Source organism: Candida albicans, chromosome R (genome assembly GCF_000182965.3).
Source record: "Candida albicans SC5314 chromosome R, complete sequence".
Classification (NCBI taxonomy): domain Eukaryota; kingdom Fungi; phylum Ascomycota; class Pichiomycetes; order Serinales; family Debaryomycetaceae; genus Candida; species Candida albicans.
The window spans coordinates 1,013,274-1,032,013 of NC_032096.1; the positions used below are offsets into that span (position 1 = coordinate 1,013,274).

Below are 18,740 nucleotides of genomic sequence, written 5' to 3' on the forward strand. Positions count from 1 at the left end.
TATTTCTAGGGAAATTGAATGGTGGGAAAACTATCTCCAAAATTAAATAAAGTAAATAGGTGAATCCTCCAATAAAGATATATTTCAATAGTTGAAACATTGAGACTTTCAATTTAAATTTTGGCTATGGCAMAAACAAACAAACAACCAAAAAATTTCAAAAAAAAAAACGATAATGAAATGATCTGTTTCAATATTGCCTGTTTTTAAAATAAAGAAACCAATTTAATTTGTCAATTTGTTCAAGGGGAAAGAGCAAGGCTAGTATTATTTGTTTGATTCTTTAAAATAACAGGATTGGGGGTCTTGGAACTTTCATTGTCTATTTTTAGTTTTCAAATTTTAGATTGATTTGTTTTTTGTTTTTTTCTTGTAAGATTGGCTGCAACTTCCCCAAAAAAAAGGAGTTGCAAATATAAATTCGTGCATATTGGTAACAAACTATCACAGGTACATCAAAGCACATTCAAACTTGTATCATAAGTTTTTACTTTCCGAATAGTCTTTTTCTTTTAAATAAATGAATAACAATGCTTTGGGGAAGATAAAAAGTTAGATTTTGCAAGTACAATCATAATGGCATAGCAATGCGTTTACTGTAGATACTTTGTTTTTGGATTGAATAGGGAAAGGGAAAGAAAAAGAAATCCCTTGACAAAACGAAAATGGGAGCTCCCTCTTCAATTGTGATTCTGGTATAACCGATTCTCTTAAAAAAAATTCCGATTAGTTATATAAAAAGGCCAAGCCTAGATTATCGAAATCTCTTACCCTTATTCGTTTTGTTTTTTTTTTTTCTAAAGAAAGTGACTAGGTACACCTATAGGGCCATTGGTTTTAATTTTTTTTTCTTGTTTTCTTTATCGAAACTATGAAATCGTCTTCGAGTTTATCGTTGAATTCAAATACAAGCAGTAATACCACTGTTGATACAGATTCATTTGAACAAAAGAAACAACAAATAGTGAAACAAGATCCCAAAACAATTTATGAATGTATTCGTTTGATATATACCAGAAACAATTCTGAATTTTTAAGTTATCGCTGTTATAATAATTTTGAAGTTGGCAATATTTTCAATGTAATTTCCAAAAATGAACTAAATCGGAGATATTTCCAAAATGGTTTGACTCAATTGAAAATTGATGATGAAAGCTATTTTTGGGAAAAGCAGGCTGAACCAGAAATTTGGCAAGGATTGATTACTATTCAGTTTGATGTTAGTGATTTTGATTATTGGTTTATTAATTTGTTGGCTACTCTGGCTAGAGTTTATTTTCAAAAGCATCAAAATATTAATGATTATGATGTGTATACAAAAATGGTTGCAAATACTTTTGCTAGTGAGTTGAAACACACTGTTGAAAATGATCAATGGGAATCAGTGGGGGAAGCATTTTTCAGTAAAAGTATTGATTTTTTCACTTCACGTTGGCAACCACTAGAAGCTGTATTACCAGCGTTCCCATGTAAATCATCTAATATTGAAAAAGTTGCTGGAGATATGCCAGATAAAGGAGAAGAGTTGGCACTTTCTCGATTAATTCAATTTGCTGATTCAATTGCAAAAATATATCCTCCTGGTATTATTATTTGGATTGTTAGTGACGGTCATGTGTTTAGTGATTGTATTGGAGTTGATGATTCTAAGGTTAATCGATATTTCCAGGGGTTGCAAAATTTGTATCAGAATTTGAAACCAAAAGATTCTAACCCTATACGTTTTTGTTCTTTGCCAGAAATTTTCAAGTGTTTTGGAAACTCTGGTTTTGATGTTGGTTGGGTTGAGAATGTTACTTTGGGACATCATCTTCACACTGAAATTGATGAACAATCTGAATTTTGTAGAAAGATATTGGTTTCTTCCTGTGATACTGATTGTGGAAAATTAAGACAAGATATAACAACAACGGGACATCCCAGATTATCTTTATTTAGAGGGTTTTCCAAATTTATGACGGAGGATTTGGCCCTTCATCCGACAACATCTCATTTGACAAGGAAAAAATTTAAAAAAATTGTTGCCAAAATTGCTTTTGAAATGATTAAGCGAAATGATGCCTATTCTAATTTGGTTGAATTAATGTTCCCATTTCATTTAAGATTTTCAATTCATGCTCATTGTAATTCAGGTCCTAAATTTGGTATTTCTTTGTTATCTAAAACTGGTGATAATCAATGTCGTCCTATTAATACCATCCAAGACCATAAAGAACCTAGAAATACGGATTTGTTACATATACCAACCCCATGGCATAATTCAGTTGTTAAAATTGATAATTGCGATATTTATTTCATTATCAAATCAAATAAAGTTGAGGAAGAAATACGTAAGGGTAATGGTAGTGGTGGGTGGGATCCTAATAACCTTCATTATATTTTCTTTAGTAATCAATAGTATAAATAATAAAAAAAACCAATTAATCAACTTGAGATATTTTTCTTTGTGTGGTTGTAAAGTTTTAAATCACTGACGATAAAGGGGATGTAGAAAGAAAGAAATGTGCGCGTGTGTTTAGTGTGACGAGTGTTGGAATCAAACGTTTATGTAAACACGAATGAAAAAAAAAAACAGACTTGAAAAAAAAAAATTGGTGATTTAGGTAAACTCCTCTTATATCAGATCAACTCTACAATAATTATCTATTATGGGACCTTCACCATTACAAATCAAAGTTAATGCTTTGAAAAGATTAATTAAAGAAGAAAAATTGAGTAAACAAGAAGTTGCTGAACAAGAACAACATATTAATCAAATGAAGGCAAATAATGCTGACGAATATGAGTTAAAGAAACAAATTCAAGTTTTAGAAGAATCCCAGAGAATGGTACCAGAAGTCACCAAAAAAGTAGCTGAATATAGACAAGCTTTAAAAGAATTTTTAGACTCTTATAAAGGTGATGAAGACGTTACTGAAGCCAAAGAATTACTTTAATACTGTGTGTGTGTACAATTTTCTTTTACAATAAAAATATTTAATATAATATAATATAATATAAATTGAAAATTTAATAATTTAATTACTTATTTTGTTTTTTCTCTTATATTCACAATTAAATAGGTACTTTGATTTTTGATTATCAATTCTTTGGGAAATATTAGCTTTTCTCTTAATGTTCCAATATAGTCAAGTTACCAGTAACCACAACATTTTCTAAGATAGCACCATTTGGAATATCAATTTTGTCACCATCATTACAAACAATAATCACTGTTCCTTTCAATTGAACGCCTTTACCAATTGTAACATTACCTGTAATGGTCAAATGATCCAATTCCAAAATCTTTGGAATGTAAGGAATTCTAGATTGGAATCCACTGACTTTCTTGAAATGAGAACCCAATTTAATCAATGGGTTAGAGAACCCATCTCTAGTTGGATCTAATACCAAAGCACCGTGTTCTAAGTAGAATAAATCGGATTTGACTAGTAACAAATCAGAACAGGTTTTAACTGGTAAGAATCTTGATCTTGGAACAACAACCCCGTGGGCACCTTTAAAGTGTCTGATGGCTGCACCAACGGCAGTTTCCAATTGCAACACATTGATATCTGATTTGCCATGAGAAATAGTCTTTTGGTTTGGAATGATTTCCACTTCAATGGCATTAGCTTCGACTAATTTCTTGATGGCTCTCAAGTTGATCCACAAGTTATTAGTGTTAAAGTATTTGAATTTTTTAATACTCTTGAATTCTTCAACGTGTTCTTTTGGAACTTGAGCAATTTCCAATAATCTCACTTCACCTTGATAATTGATTAAAGTACCCCCTTTAACATCAGCTCTGGTCTTAGGAGTCAATTCCATTATATATTCAGCACCAGTTTCAATCATGTGGTCCAAAATCTTGGAGTCAACGGTGGCACCCAAATTATCACCATTAGAAACAAATAAGATTTCTCTTCCTTGAGCTAACAAGGCATCCAATTCACCAGATTGAACCAAAGCTTCAAACAAATCACCATGACCTGGAGGATACCAAGCTTCAAGAGAGTCATCAAATGATTCTGGAACTGGAAGTAAAGAATCTTTGTAAATTCTTGGGAATCTGGATTGGTTAAAAGTTTTCACTCTGATTCTGTGGCTTTGATATTTCTTAATGATCTTTTCAGTGTCAGCATCAGTGTTGAAAGAGTTCATTAACAATAATGGAACATCGGCATCATACTTTCTGTTCAAGTGTTCAATTTGTCTGACAGCCAAATCCAAGAAATTGTTACCATCTCTAACTTCAATGACTGATTTAGGACCAACACATCCCATGGAAGTACCTAAACCACCATTCAATTTCAAAACTGCCAATTTAGATAAATTAGCAGAGTTGTTGGCACTGTTCAAGTCACCGTATTCAACAACTTCATCGGAAGATGGAGATCTGATTTTATCCCAATCCAAAGTGGATCCTGATGCCTTTTCAGTTAAATATCTTCTGAACAAAGTAAAGAAATTGTCCATTTCATTTTCGAATCTGGTTGTTTGTTCTGGGTTTTCAACAGTATCAGCCAAGTTGTTCAATGCATTACGCATTTGAGAGGCAGTAACATTGGTTGCAGTGTTGTCAAATGCCTATAGTGAAACAAGTGTTAGTTAACAAAAAATATTCTTTCACTAGGGAATAGCAACAACAAATTGTTCATCCCAGATAGGGGGTGAACCAAAAAAAAAAATAACAAAAAGTGTTGCGTTCACGGTATAATAATACATACATATGTTGATTGTGATTTTGCATGTCTTTTTCCTGTAGTTGCCATTTTGAATCAATTGAAATAATGCAGTGTTTTGAAAGATAAAACTAAGCTCTAAAGAAAGAAAGAGAAAGGAAGTAAAAAAAATTTAATTGGGCTAAAAAAAATTTACAAATTGAAAAAGATTCCTCAATTTCGTGAAAGTTTTGATCTTATATGTCGAAGTTGAGTTGTGTTGTGTTTTAATTTCAAGAACTTATTTTTAAATTTGAATTTGAAGTTTTTTTTTCTCTCTCACTCCACTTTGCTCTCGCCAATTAATTATTATTCTCCGTGGTGTAAGTAGGCGTGGTGGTGGTGTGTACTCTTAACTAAAATGGAAACAATTGGATACACACACACATTCTTACAATCTAAAAATATTACATAAACTAAGAACTAAAAATTGAGGAATTAAAAATTTTTTTTGGTGGGTCTGCAGTTGAAGCACGGAGTGGTCTATATCCCGAAAGTTTTCCTTGAAAAAAAGGGGTGAAAGGAATGCAAAGAAAAATTAAAAAGAAATTGCTATATGTTAGACATACATGAAGGTATAGGCATAAGTGGCGTGAAATCAATAAAACAACTAAGCTGGATAGGCCGACCATAGGAGAACCAAGCTTTAACCCCAATTTCCTTCTATTCTTAATTTCTCTATTGAAGAAAATTTGATTATCTATACCAAATACTCTTAAGCAATGTTGAGAGACAACGTGTTTGTGTGTTGTCCAGCATGTTTCATTGGACATTTTGTTACCTGTAATAGAGCTTAACCTAACATTATTAGTCGAATCCCCCAACCCAGCAACAATTAGCGCTTAGTAGTTAATTTTTTTTTCCTACTTTCTATAATTAGGATCTAGAATTTCAAGGCGGGCTAAAAATAAAATATCACAAAAATGACTAATTTTTTTATGAGCCGGTGGTGTATATTTGTTGGGGGACCAAGGAAAGAAAGCATGTGCCCAAAAAAATTTACAGATCAAGATATATATGAAACCGATAACTCAAACAGTAGCTTGAATCAAGTTGGTATAAATGTCGGAGGGTAAAAACTATATATGAAAGACAACCAGTTGAAACAAAAAAAAGTCCGGTATAATAAAAATCCGACTACGTGTCAGGGACAAAATGCACAAATTCTTTTCCCATTTTTTTTGTTGTTCATTTGTTTGCTCTATTATTTTTTCGTCTTCGTCTTCTTCTTCTTTGTTCGCTTTGTTTTTTTGATTTGTTGTTACTGGTCTAGGGAAGACTCCCATTGTTAAATTATCATGACAGGCTGCCAACCCGCTAACAATGTCTATCTCAGTACCTGGCCAATAAAAGAGCTTGTATATATCCAAAGCGAGCAACATCCAACCACCTTTTGAATTGGCATGTAAAAAATACTAACATTCTCTTGGAATTATGTTGCTAGAAAAATAAAATAACGTGATTTGGGAATGGAAACAAATTGCATTAAATCATCAACATCTGAATTAATCTTCACTTTTGCAATCTTTACGAGCAGAAACCATTGCTCAAGAAAACACGAACAGCAGTAGTAGTAGTAGTGGTGGTTTCAAGTAGACGATGATGATGATGATGACGACGATCTTCAACATCATTTATCTCTCGTCTAAACTAGCACACATAATTGCATCCCATCTAAATAAATTAATAAACAGACTTGGTTTGCCTGCAACAGGGTTAAGTTAGATTTCTGGTTCTTTGAGCCCTGTCCTCAATACTTATCCCCCTCCCCACCATGGAGATGAAAGAGATAACAATTGTAGAAGTGTTGCAAAGAAAAGATAGACTACTGGTTTTTTTTTTCTAGAAATATTTGCAGAAATTTACCTAAAAAAAAACTCCAAAAATATTTAATTAAACAGTAACAACAACGAACCCGAGTAAATAAAAATATAGAGCAAATTATGGCATGAAATTACAAATTTCACCGTGTAGTTGTGCAAAAAAGTAAATGATATTCAAAAAAAAAATAATTCGTCATGAACAGGATTCGAACCTGCGAAGGCAGAGCCCATTGCCTGACAAAACTGCTTTTCTAAGTGAAATTAGAACTATAGCAGGGCAACTCCTTAACCACTCGGACATCATGACTTATTTCTGGACGACATTTTATTTGCAGTTTACTACCAACAAACAAATTATACATAAAAATGTCGCAAAAAATAATACAAAAAAAAATTATAACGTCATGAACAGGATTCGAACCTGCGAAGGCAGAGCCCATTGCCTAACAAACTGCTTTCCTGACTGAAATCGGGAATATAGCAGGGCAACTCCTTAACCACTCGGACATCATGACCTTTTACAAAAACTGCTTGATTTGGCTCATTTTTGATAAGATTTAAATTTGCATCAATTTTTGGCATAACTTAGTTTTAAAGACTAACATTTGTGAAAATCATCAACAATTTGAAAGGAGTTATGATAAAATAAGAAAGTCTAGAAAATGGAATAACATCAAGTTAATTAGTTTGTTGGATCTATCTTGGTTATCTTGTTTGTTAAGTTGGTCTTGATAATATGAGTGAGGTTGTGACTTGATTTTAAATTAGCCTAGTAGTAGTAGTACCAACAACCAAGTTGCTTTGTTCTTTATCTTTTTAAATATATGATAGTCTGTCATTAAAAAGTCAATAGAAGAGATAATTAAAAAAAAGAAAAAGTTGGTAGCTAGTAAAATTTTTTTTAAGATGATGAATATGCATATAGATAATTATTCAAAGAGATGAGATTCAAAAAAATGAGAAATGACTAAAGCACCTTTTAATTCACACAAAAACTCAACCCAACCAAACTAGCAAACAATACTTTCAATTTTAATTCCAAATTTTATCAATATTCAAATACCGTATAAAGATAAACACCTACACACACCTACATATATACATCAATGGAATCAAATAATAATAAATTGAAAAAGAAATCTATTATCATAGCATATAATGAAGAAGATGAGGACCTCGAAGAAGAAGAATTTAAGATAAAAAGTGTTTATGATTTAAATAAACAAGAATCGAATGATATAGATAATAATACCAATGAGATTAAACAATTAGATAATACAAATATTGAACATAAAGAAAAGAAAGAAGAAAAAGAAAAAGAAGAAGAAGAAGAAGTGCTGGAGTTGAAGCTGGAGGAAGAGGAAGAAGAGGAACTAGAGGAACAGGTCCTGTTTCCAAAAATCATTAATAGAGATCCATCAATTGATTCAGATTATGATTCCGATCTTGATTTAAATAATTCTGAATCAATATCAATTAATCAATTAAAAGCTCATAAATATTTAGGATGAGTTATAATTACGACAACAACAACAACCAAATTAATTTTAAAATACCTTTCTCAATATATATATTTAAAAAAAACGTATACATTTATCATTCTCTTCTTTTTACATATTACCAACGACAAGTTTTTGAATTTCTTCCTTTTCTTTAGCACGTTCAAGAATTTTTTGTTCAATAGTATTTCTAGTAACCAATCTAAATACTTTAACTTGTTTAGTTTGACCAATTCTATGAGCTCTATCCATCGCTTGACTATCAATAGTTGGATTCCAATCACTATCATAAAATATCACCGTATCGGCACTAGTTAAATTAAGTCCTAAACCACCAGCTCTTGTTGATAACATAAATATAAATATTTCGGGGTTGGTTTGCCATGCTTGAACCATTTCTCTTCTTGATTCAATTGTTGTTGATCCATCTAATCGAATATATTTATAACTTTTATAAGCTAAATATTCTTCAAAAATTTGCATCATTCTTGTCATTTGAAAATAAATTAAAATTCTATGACCTCCTCGTTTCAAATCAATTAATAATTCATCTAATTTGGCTAATTTCCCTGATTCAGCTATAAATCTATCCATTGATGGCATACGAATATTGGAATAATCAAATATTGGCATGGGTAACATGTTTGATTTTGGATATTGTTCTAATGGGATTTGATCTTTCATTAATTTTAATTCAGTAGATAATGATAATGGTATTAATGATGATCTTATATTGGAATCAAATAATGTATTATTCATCTTATTGGTAAAATTCATTGATGAACAATTCACAGTGATTGGCGGAGCAGATGCAATGGGTGTCACTGCTGGTTCTAATTTATTCAAATACATATCTTCACCAACTTTCTCCTTAATAGAAACAAGATCAGAAAACACCAACGAATTTGAAATAAAACTGCTATTGGTACTGGTACTATGATCGGTGATTAGTAATTTTTTATTTTTAGGAATGTAATCACCTTCATAAAGATAATTTATTCTTTCTAGTTTTTCAGTTTCAGTTGGTTTATTTTGCATTTCAATAGCTCTTGAAAGTATATCCATTTGAGAATAATGTTTCAATTCATTAGGAGAAACATTTATACCTTGTAACCAACCCGTTGCATTCATATTTTCGGGATTATAAATACTAAATTTGGAATAAATGGAATCACGAATCAGTTTGTTATAATTTGGGGTTAATAGTTCATCATAAATTAATCGAGGTAAATCATATTGGACAATATTTTCCGTTGAATAATTTACATCCAATTCATTAGTTTCTCTTAAAAATGAACCTGTTTCAGCAAATTTCCCAAATGAAAATGGTGAATTGACATCAGCACGTTCAAATAAATCAGGATGATTACAAACTTTTCTAAATTGCATCACTAAATTAGCTAATGAACTATCAGAACTAGTAGAATTAGATTCAAGTTCAAGTAAATCAGTATCCAGCATAGAAATTTGTGATCTCAATTGTTGATAAAGTTTCTTTTGTCTTGTTGTTAAATCACAATAAACATCAATTTCAACTTTATCACCTAATTCACTTTGTACATTCTTCTTGATTCTTCTCAACATAAATGGTTTCAAAATCATATGTAATCTTCGTAATTGTTGTTCATCTAAACTGGTATTGGATTGTGCATGACTTTCAATATCTTTAGCAAACCAATCACTAAATTCATCATGAGAATCGAAAATTGACGGCATAATGAAATGTAAAAGAGCCCATAATTCTTGCATGGAATTTTGAATTGGAGTACCCGTCAATAATAATCTATTACGACAAGTTAAATTCAAAAGGGATTTCCATCTTGATGAAGACGATGATTTAATAGCTTGAGCTTCATCTAAAATCATATATTGCCATTTCATTTTTTGGAAATAAGCAATATCAGCAACAATCAATTGATAAGATGTAACTAAAACATGGAATGGTGAATCCTTATCGTATCGAAGACTTTTCCTATCCCAAAATTTACGTAAAATTTTTCGATCTTTAGCATTCCCCCAATATGGTAATACTTTAAATTCAGGAACAAATTTCGTAATTTCTTGTTGCCAATTATGCAATGTTGATGCTGGAGTCACCACCAAAAATGGACCCCACATATTATAAGTTTCAGCTAAATATGCCAATACCGATATACTTTGAACGGTTTTACCTAAACCCATCTCATCAGCCAAAATACCATTGATACCTTGTTCATACAAGTTTGCTAACCAATTCAAACCTTTCAATTGATATTCTTTCAAAGTACATTTCAACATATTTGGTTGAGGTATAGTGATATCTCCTAATAAGGTTGGATTCTGGAAATTCATTTCTTCACCATTGGTGTCAGGATTTTTGAATGATTCTTCACTATTATCAAATTGTTTAGCCTTATTTTGCACTTCAATAAGAGCATTTTGTGCATTTTGGGCTGCCATTCTGCGTAATGCTTCTTCATCATCATTATCAAAATCAACAGCATTAATATCATGAGTGGCAGATCCATCAACATCAGCATATTTATCCAAATGTTCTTTGGTGTTTGATTTCAAATTATCATCAGCATTAGTACCTTCAAGTTCATCAGTTTTAATTTTTTTACCAATGAAATGTGAATATAATTCGGTTTGAGTAATTAAGAAATTTAATTTTCTCAGTTGTCTTTTGGCTTCTCTTTCTTCTTCCTCTTTTTTGGCTTTATCTAATAATTCCTTTTCATGTTTCTTCTTCAAATCACGTTCGAGTCTTTCATTTCGTTTCCAGAAATTAAACATTTCTCTCATGGCTCTTCTGGCTTTAGTAGTAAGATCTTTTTGATTCTTGGTATTTTTCAATTGCCATCTTTTAGCTTCTCTAGCAGCCAATAATGCCGTCTTTCTAAGATTAATAAGTCTACCTTGAGTAGCTTGTTGCATCAGCCTACTTCCTTTCGGTCCATCTTTTCTCGACAAATCTTTCCAAATGGCAATATATGTATTATCATATTGTCTCATAAAGGCTTTAAATTCTTTAGCAGTCATACCTGCAGCAGCAGCTTCTGATAATGCACCAGATTTAGGCTTTTGTTCTGCTTCTGCTTCTGCTTCAGCTTCGTCTTCTTCATCTGCTTGCTGCTGCTGTTGATGCTGTTGCTGTTCTTCCTGTTTATTCTCAATCTTGACACGTTTATGATCTCTACCAGTCGATTCTTGTGATTTCTTTACTTGTTGAGTAGATGATTGCTTGTCAGCAGTTTCTAATTCATCTTCAAATGCCTTTCTTTTCACTTTAGGACGACTACTTCTTCTTGGTTGTATTTCAGGCAGTCCTTTACCAGGTTCAGTCTTTGGTTTTATCAAAATAGGAGTTGAAGGTTTTGAAGATTGACGTTGATGACGGCGATCAGGTGTATCAGAACCATTGGCAGAGGCAGTGGTTCCTGCTGTAGCACTATGATCTTTTGTACCATTTGCAGCAGCAGCAACAGCTTTATTTGAATCATCTGTAGTACTGGTTGTAGCAGCAGGTTTTCTTCTTCTTGATTTGTGTTCAACTTTATGAATTTTCCTTGTTGAACCCCATTTAAATTCTTTACCTCTAGTACTATTATGATGTAATGGTTTCGAATAATCAATAGCAATTAACTCTTTATTTTTATTAGTTTCACTAATTTTATTATTTCTTGAAGATATATCTTCAGCAACAACTCTATCAATATAATTTGAAGCAAATTGACCAGTATTAATAAGATAATTGTTCAATTTAACTTCATCAAATTTCATTAATTTCAAATGATGACCCATTTGTTGGTATTGATCTAATTGATTAATGACATTTATATTGGATTCAAATACTGATTTGTATTTTTGATCTATTGTAGGTGTATATGAATTATCAAATTGATAACTTTCTGGTAGTATACTAGCAATAATAGAGTTTGTGTCTTTTTTCAATGAGGATATGGTAGTAGGATTGGAATTTTCATCAACAGAATGTTTCAAAGGTGACAGATTAACTGGTTGATGGTTAGTTGCGGTTGTGGTGGTTGTGGTGGCGTGTTCCACAGTAGTTCCAACAGGAGGTATACTGGAATGTTGTTGGTTCAGTGAATGAAATTCTGATAGATGGTTCTCTTGAACATTATTCACTGCCAGCACTGATGTTTGTCCATTTCCATTGATTGATGCATGATCCACCAGTTCCGCCTGCTGTTGTTGCTGTTGATCAGTTGCCGTTGTCATCGACTCTTTCAACGACACATTATTATCTGATGATAACATAGAAGAGATGTTCATTATTGATATTAATATTGATCAATGATAGAAATCAAATTAAGAAAGATAGATTGATTATTAGTTACTTTTCCAAGTTAGATGGTGGGAAATAAACTAAGACTTTGCTATTTGATAATATTTTTTTTACAAACGTAAGAAAATTTTTACTTTTGGGTTTCAATTCACTTCGTTCTCTCTAAGTTGTTGTTTGTTAACATTAAGAGAGAGAAAGAGAGAGAGAATGGGTGAGTGTGAGTGAGTGAGTGAGAGACCACAACCACCACAAGGACAATATTGTTTTGAGAAAACATTTCTCTCTTAACAAAAAAAAACACTAAAAAAGAAATTTCTCAATTTTTTCAATAGAAAAAAAACACTCAACTCATTATTCAACTCCACTTGATACTGTAATACTGTGTAGTACTCCTAATAAATTACACGCATATTAAATTTGAAGACAAGAAAGACAACCAGTGAGACATACAAATCAACAACAACTTAAAATTTCTCACTTCTTTAAAACTACACGTTAATCTATTTGTTTGTTTCTTATATGCAGATCACAGACAGACAACACATTTTACTTATAAATCCTCTCTTTAGTTTTTACAACCTACCAATCAATCAATCAACCACCCACCCACCCACCCACTCACCACCACTTGATTAATGCTCCAACCTTTGAAACCTTACTACTATTAACTCAACCCTTTTTAGTTAATAATTCATTACACTCTATTAATTCTAAACAAACAAAAACTAGTTGGTTCTGTCCAATTCAAGTTCAATTTTCTACATACAAATTGGATTAGACAAATACCAAATGGTTACACTGTAATTTCTATCGGGTTATGATATTTAAAGATTAATTGAAACGATCATAATTCCAACATTCTCTGCTGGCTAAACTTTTTGTATTGTCTGTAACTTATATTTGCATAACACCAAAATTTTACATGTAGACTATAGGCCATAATCCCACAAATCTTACAAATATTAGTAATCAAGGAGTCGAAATACTAAATCTATTTACTATTGTTTTTACCCATATGGTGATAAATAAATAACAAACAACAAATAACAAATAAGAAACGCCCATCATTCTAACAAATGACACGTAAATTGTAAATCTTCACAATTGTTTTCTCTTTATTGGTTGTGATAAATACTCAATAGGAGAGAAAAAAACGGCATGAGACTTTCACGGGGATTATTCTTTTCCTTGTTGTTTTTAATTCCGAGCACACAAATTCATTTTTTTTTTGCTTCTCACTTTTTTTTTTTCAATAATAATTATTATCACTCTTGGTTGTCAAAATCAAATACCAACTACTACTACTTTTTCCTTCCTAAATCAATATACACACAGACATTTAACACAATGGGATTAGATCATCCAGCATTTACATTATCAGGATTATGTGCCATTGGTGGTATCATGGGTTATGCCCGTAAAGGGTCTTTCCCTTCGTTAGTTGCCGGTATTACTTTTTCTGCTCTTTATGGTGGTGCTGGTTATTTATTGAAACAAAATGCTGATTATGGATTAGAATTAGCTTTAAGTACAAGTACAGTATTATTAATTGCTGGATTAGCCAGATCTATTCCAACGGGTTTTGCCAAACCAATCCCACTTGTTCTATTAGTATTGGGTGGTGCTTCAACTGCTTATTATGCTAAAAAATATAATGAATTTTATCCATTATTCAACTAATAATTGAATATTTGAAAGGATTTATATAATAATAATATTAAACAATAATGTACACGTTTATTTTTATTTTGAATTTCTAACATTTAAAACATAATAATTAATAATAATAATAATAACAACAACAACAACATTCTATAGATAAAGGGATTTTTTGTCAACACATTTTGAATATTTATACTCTCCTAATTCCTATTATCACCAACCCATTCTCTAGCAGATTTGAATAATTCAATCCATGGACCATATTGACCCCATTCTTTACCTTGTTCAATTGGATACCAAGAATTTGATTCCTTTCTACAAACTCTTTCTGGATGAGGCATCATGGCTAATACTCTACCATTAGAATTAGTAATACCAGCAATACCATTTGGTGAACCATTTGGATTAAAAGGATAATTTTCCGTAATTTTACCATAATTATCAACATAATGAATCACATCCAATTGGAAATCTTTTTGTTCTTGTAAAGCTTTAAATTGAGCTCTACCTTCACCATGAGCTACAGCAATTGGTAATTTAGAACCTTTCATATTTTTCAAAAAAATTGAATTATTTTTCTGTGGGGATGATTCAATTTCAACCATAACAAATCTAGCTTCATATTGTTCTGATAAATTTTTTTCAAAAGTTGGCCAATTTTCAGTACCAGGGATTAATTCAGCTATTCTACTTAAAAATTGACATCCATTACATGCACCAAAGGCAAATGTATCATTTCTATCTTGGAAAAATTTTTTAAATTCTTGACGAGCTTTATCATGGAATAAAACTGATTTAGCCCATCCGGCACCAGCACCTAAAACATCACCATAAGAAAATCCTCCACATGCAGCAATTCCGACAAAATCATCTAATGTGGTTCTACCTTCTAAAATATCCGACATGGTAACGTCATAAACATCAAATCCAGCTTGTTGGAAACACCAAGCCATTTCTTGTTGAGAATTGACCCCTTGTTCTCTTAAAATAGCAACTTTAGGTTGTTGCAGAGAATATTTTTTGAATTCATTTGGTTGATATGTCAATTGATATGAAATACCTGGATCATTATCATCTTTAATGGCATCATATTCTTGTGTAGAAGTAATTGGATTATCTCTTAATTTTTGAATATGATAAGATGTATTAGACCATAATTGTTGTAAATGACCACGAGTAGATGAATATATTGGTGTACCATTAAAAGAAATATCGATTAATTGTTTAGAATCAAATTTAGGTTTACCAATAATTTGGATGAAATTTTCATCAATTCCATTATCCAAGAAAATTTGTTGGAATTTGGTATAATCTTTAAATTTAATTTGGAAAACTGCTCCTAATTCTTCATTAAATAATTCTGTGAAAACATCTTGTTTACCATTAATATTTAAATCTAATCCACATCTTCCAGCAAATGCCATTTCTAAAACAGTAGTAATTAACCCACCTTCTGATCTATCATGATATGCTAATATATCAAATTGTTTATGTAAAACAATAAGAGTTTCTAAAAATGATTTCAAAATCTTATGAGAATGAACTGTTGGTGCAGAATCCCCAACTTGTTTATAAACTTGAGCTAAAGCTGACCCACCTAAAGACTTTCCGGCTTCATTAGATGCAGCCAAATCAACTAAAACTAATACAGTTTCTTCTTGTTGTTGTTCATCCAAATTTTGTAATTGAGGGGTCCAAGTATTAGAAGTATTATCAACTGGGGCAAATGAAGTAATAGTTAAAGCTAAAGGAGCAGTAACTTCTTTATCATCCCATTTCATTTTCATCGACATGGAATCTTTACCCACAGGGATAGAAATACCCAAATCTGGACATAAATCCATACCAATGGCTTGAACTGCTTCATATAATTTAGCTCCTTCACCTTCATGGGATGCTGCTGACATCCAATTAGCTGATAATTTAACATGATCTAATGAAGGGATATCAGCTGCAAAAATATTTAATAACGATTCGGCAACACACATTTTGGCCGATGCACTAGCAGAAATTAATGCTAATGTTGGTTTTTCACCCATAGCCATAGCTTCACCAGTGGATAAAATAGTATCACCAAGAGAAGTAGCAGTGACTCCAACATCAGCAACGGGGACTTGCCAAGGACCCACCATTTGATCACGATCAACTAATCCAGTAATAAATCTATCACCAATAGTAATAAGGAAATTTTTGGATCCAACTGCAGGTAATTGTAATACTCTATCAATAGATTCACTAACATCTAGGTTGTTGTTAGTGGTTTCAAATGGAGTCAAATTTAAATTTGAAGTAATTGCGGTACGAGACATTTTTGGTGGCTTACCAAATAATACAGACATTTCTAAATCAATTGGAGTTGAATTTAATAAAGAATCAGTTAAAACTAAACGTTGTTCTTCAGTAGCAACTCCAACAACTGCAAATGGAGCTCTTTCACGTTGACAAATCTTAGCAAATAAATCCAAATTTTCTGGTGCTACTCCTAAAACATATCTTTCTTGGGATTCATTACACCAAATTTCCATTGGTGACATACCTGGTTCTAACGATAATATAGATCTTAATTCAAATTTAGCCCCCAAATCATTATCATGAACTAATTCCGGCAAGGCATTAGATAATCCACCAGCACCAACATCATGAATCGATTGAATTGGATTACCCAATTTACCCAATGATACACAAGCATTAATAACTTCTTGAGCTCTTCTTTGAATTTCTGGATTACCTCTTTGAACAGAAGCAAAATCTAAATCAGCCGAACCTTCACCCGAAGAAATTGATGAAGCAGCACCACCACCTAAACCAATCAACATTGATTGACCACCAAGAACAATTAATTTTGCCCCCGGGGTGATTTTAGTATCTTTAAGAGCTAAATCAGGTCTAATTGCTCCCATACCACCAGCCAACATAATTGGTTTATGGAAACCTCTAATTTCTGTTTCACCATGAGAATTTTCCACTTCAGTAGTTAAAGTTCTAAAATAACCATTAATGGCCGGTCTACCAAATTCATTATTAAAAGCAGCGGATCCAATGGGGGCTTCTAACATAATATCTAATGATGAAGCAATATGATTTGGTTTACCAACATTTCTTTCCCAAGGTTGAGGCAAAGTTGGAATATTTAAATCAGCAACAGAAAATCCCGATAATCCTGCTTTAGATTTAGAACCTCTACCAACAGCACCTTCATCTCTAATTTCTCCACCTGAACCAGTGGCAGCACCAGCAAATGGCGATACTGCGGTTGGATGATTATGAGTTTCTACTTTAACTAAAGTTTGAACTTTTTCTTTAATAGATTTCCATTGTTTTGTCTTAAAATCTGGAGTCCAAACATAACCTTCATGACCTTCGAAAACTGCCGCATTATCAGAATAAGCCGAAATAGTATATTGAGGAGTTTTTTCATGAGTATTTTTAATCATTTTAAATAATGATAATTCTTTAGTGGTGCCATCAATAGTCCAATCAGCATTAAAAATTTTATGACGACAATGTTCAGAATTAACTTGAGCAAACATAAACAATTCAACATCAGTTGGATTACGACCAATGATTTCTTTAAATGCATTAATTAAATAATCAATTTCACCTTGATCTAAAGCTAAACCTAATTCTTTATTAGCTTTAATTAAATTTTCCAGATCGGAAATAATATCAATTGTGACTAAAGGTTTTGGTGAATGATGAGCAAATAAATCATTATATTGAGGAACATTATTACCAAAATAGATCAGTTGCGTCATTCTATCGAAAACTGAAGTTAAAAGAGTTTCAATAGGAATAGAATTAGAATTAGAACCACTATCATTATTATTGTTATTGTTGTTTTGATCTAATTTGAATCCATTTTTAGTTTTAATTAATAATGATAATCCTCGTTCAATTCTTTCAATTTGATCTTTTAATCCACAAATTTGAGCAATATCAGTAGCTTTAGAAGACCAAGGAGAAATTGTTCCTGGTCTTGGTAATATTTGGATCAAATAAGTATTTGGGGGTAATTCAATAGATTCACCATCAATAACAGTAGAATTTTTAATTAAAATTTTATTTAAAGATGAATTTTCATCATTATCAGTTTCAAGAGGGTTATCATAAGTTAATAAAATTTTTAATAATTCCAATTGTTTATCAGTTAAATCACCTTGCTCTTGTTGTAATGAAATATAATGAGTAAATGAACCAACAACTTTATCAATTATATCTGATTGACCAATTTTTTTTTCAATTTCTTGAATCAAATTATTGATTCTAAAATCAGATAAAGCTTTTGGCCCTGACAAAATAAGAAATTTACTCATTGACAAAAAAAAAAGTAAAAGTAAAAGTTAAATTAAAAGACAAGGAAATTGCCGTTATTGCTGTTGTTGTTGTTGTTAGAGAAGATCTACAAGAAAGAAAGAGAGAAAGAAGAAGAAAGGAGGAAGCTAATTTAGGTGAAAGTTTTTTTTTGRAGGTTAATAAAGAAGAGGAAAAATATTGGTTGTTTATATATTGCGATAACTTCTTCCCGCATTACAATAGCTAATAGTTAATAGTTAATAGTTAATAATAATAATATTGTAACATTAATCTAACTTCTCTACTACTACTCCTTGTTCTTTTTTTTTTTTTTGACTTCTTTCTCATTTTTCAATCTCATCTCTCTTTCCGTCCTACAAACTAAAATTTTTTATTGGTCACGTGCTCCACATCATCTCATCAAATTAAATCTAAAATCCACTACTACTACTACTACTACATAAGCAAGCCA

The 18,740-nt window shown here is 31.6% G+C and overlaps 8 protein-coding genes and 2 non-coding genes across 10 annotated transcripts; 4 read left to right on the forward strand and 6 right to left on the reverse strand. All coding sequences in view use genetic code 12, as the record gives it.

The window, feature by feature from the left end:
- Window positions 1–871: 871 nt before the first annotated feature.
- DIT1 (Dit1p) lies at window positions 872–2,398 on the forward strand (the record flags this gene model as incomplete). Its single annotated transcript, XM_705169.2, has 1 exon — window positions 872–2,398. The coding sequence occupies one exon, from the start codon at window positions 872–874 to the stop codon at window positions 2,396–2,398; it is 1,527 nt and encodes a 508-aa protein (XP_710261.1).
- A 250-nt stretch (window positions 2,399–2,648) lies between these two features.
- CAALFM_CR04650WA (uncharacterized protein) lies at window positions 2,649–2,936 on the forward strand (the record flags this gene model as incomplete). The annotated part of the gene is made up of 1 exon (XM_019475538.1): window positions 2,649–2,936. The coding sequence occupies one exon, from the start codon at window positions 2,649–2,651 to the stop codon at window positions 2,934–2,936; it is 288 nt and encodes a 95-aa protein (XP_019331083.1).
- Window positions 2,937–3,111: 175 nt separating this feature from the next.
- On the reverse strand, window positions 3,112–4,754 carry UGP1 (UTP glucose-1-phosphate uridylyltransferase; the record flags this gene model as incomplete). Its single annotated transcript, XM_019475539.1, has 2 exons — window positions 3,112–4,569; window positions 4,710–4,754. 2 exons carry the CDS (start codon window positions 4,752–4,754, stop codon window positions 3,112–3,114), a joined length of 1,503 nt encoding a protein of 500 aa, XP_019331084.1.
- A 1,028-nt stretch (window positions 4,755–5,782) lies between these two features.
- On the reverse strand, window positions 5,783–6,085 carry CAALFM_CR04680CA (uncharacterized protein; the record flags this gene model as incomplete). Its single annotated transcript, XM_705164.1, has 1 exon — window positions 5,783–6,085. The coding sequence occupies one exon, from the start codon at window positions 6,083–6,085 to the stop codon at window positions 5,783–5,785; it is 303 nt and encodes a 100-aa protein (XP_710256.1).
- A 632-nt stretch (window positions 6,086–6,717) lies between these two features.
- On the reverse strand, window positions 6,718–6,833 carry tS(GCU)2. Its single transcript has 2 exons — window positions 6,797–6,833; window positions 6,718–6,762 (listed from the first exon to the last, which is right to left on the reverse strand). It is a non-coding gene; the product is annotated as a tRNA-Ser (tRNA).
- Window positions 6,834–6,926: 93 nt separating this feature from the next.
- On the reverse strand, window positions 6,927–7,041 carry tS(GCU)1. The gene is made up of 2 exons: window positions 7,005–7,041; window positions 6,927–6,971 (listed from the first exon to the last, which is right to left on the reverse strand). It is a non-coding gene; the product is annotated as a tRNA-Ser (tRNA).
- Window positions 7,042–7,632: 591 nt separating this feature from the next.
- CAALFM_CR04710WA (putative peptidylprolyl isomerase) lies at window positions 7,633–8,037 on the forward strand (the record flags this gene model as incomplete). Its single annotated transcript, XM_705163.2, has 1 exon — window positions 7,633–8,037. One exon carries the CDS (start codon window positions 7,633–7,635, stop codon window positions 8,035–8,037), a length of 405 nt encoding a protein of 134 aa, XP_710255.2.
- Window positions 8,038–8,136: 99 nt separating this feature from the next.
- CAALFM_CR04720CA (chromatin-remodeling ATPase) lies at window positions 8,137–12,300 on the reverse strand (the record flags this gene model as incomplete). The annotated part of the gene is made up of 1 exon (XM_705162.2): window positions 8,137–12,300. One exon carries the CDS (start codon window positions 12,298–12,300, stop codon window positions 8,137–8,139), a length of 4,164 nt encoding a protein of 1,387 aa, XP_710254.2.
- A 1,360-nt stretch (window positions 12,301–13,660) lies between these two features.
- On the forward strand, window positions 13,661–13,993 carry CAALFM_CR04730WA (uncharacterized protein; the record flags this gene model as incomplete). The annotated part of the gene is made up of 1 exon (XM_706011.2): window positions 13,661–13,993. One exon carries the CDS (start codon window positions 13,661–13,663, stop codon window positions 13,991–13,993), a length of 333 nt encoding a protein of 110 aa, XP_711103.2.
- Window positions 13,994–14,175: 182 nt separating this feature from the next.
- On the reverse strand, window positions 14,176–18,288 carry ADE6 (phosphoribosylformylglycinamidine synthase; the record flags this gene model as incomplete). The annotated part of the gene is made up of 1 exon (XM_706010.2): window positions 14,176–18,288. The coding sequence occupies one exon, from the start codon at window positions 18,286–18,288 to the stop codon at window positions 14,176–14,178; it is 4,113 nt and encodes a 1,370-aa protein (XP_711102.1).
- Between the last annotated feature and the right edge of the window lie 452 nt (window positions 18,289–18,740).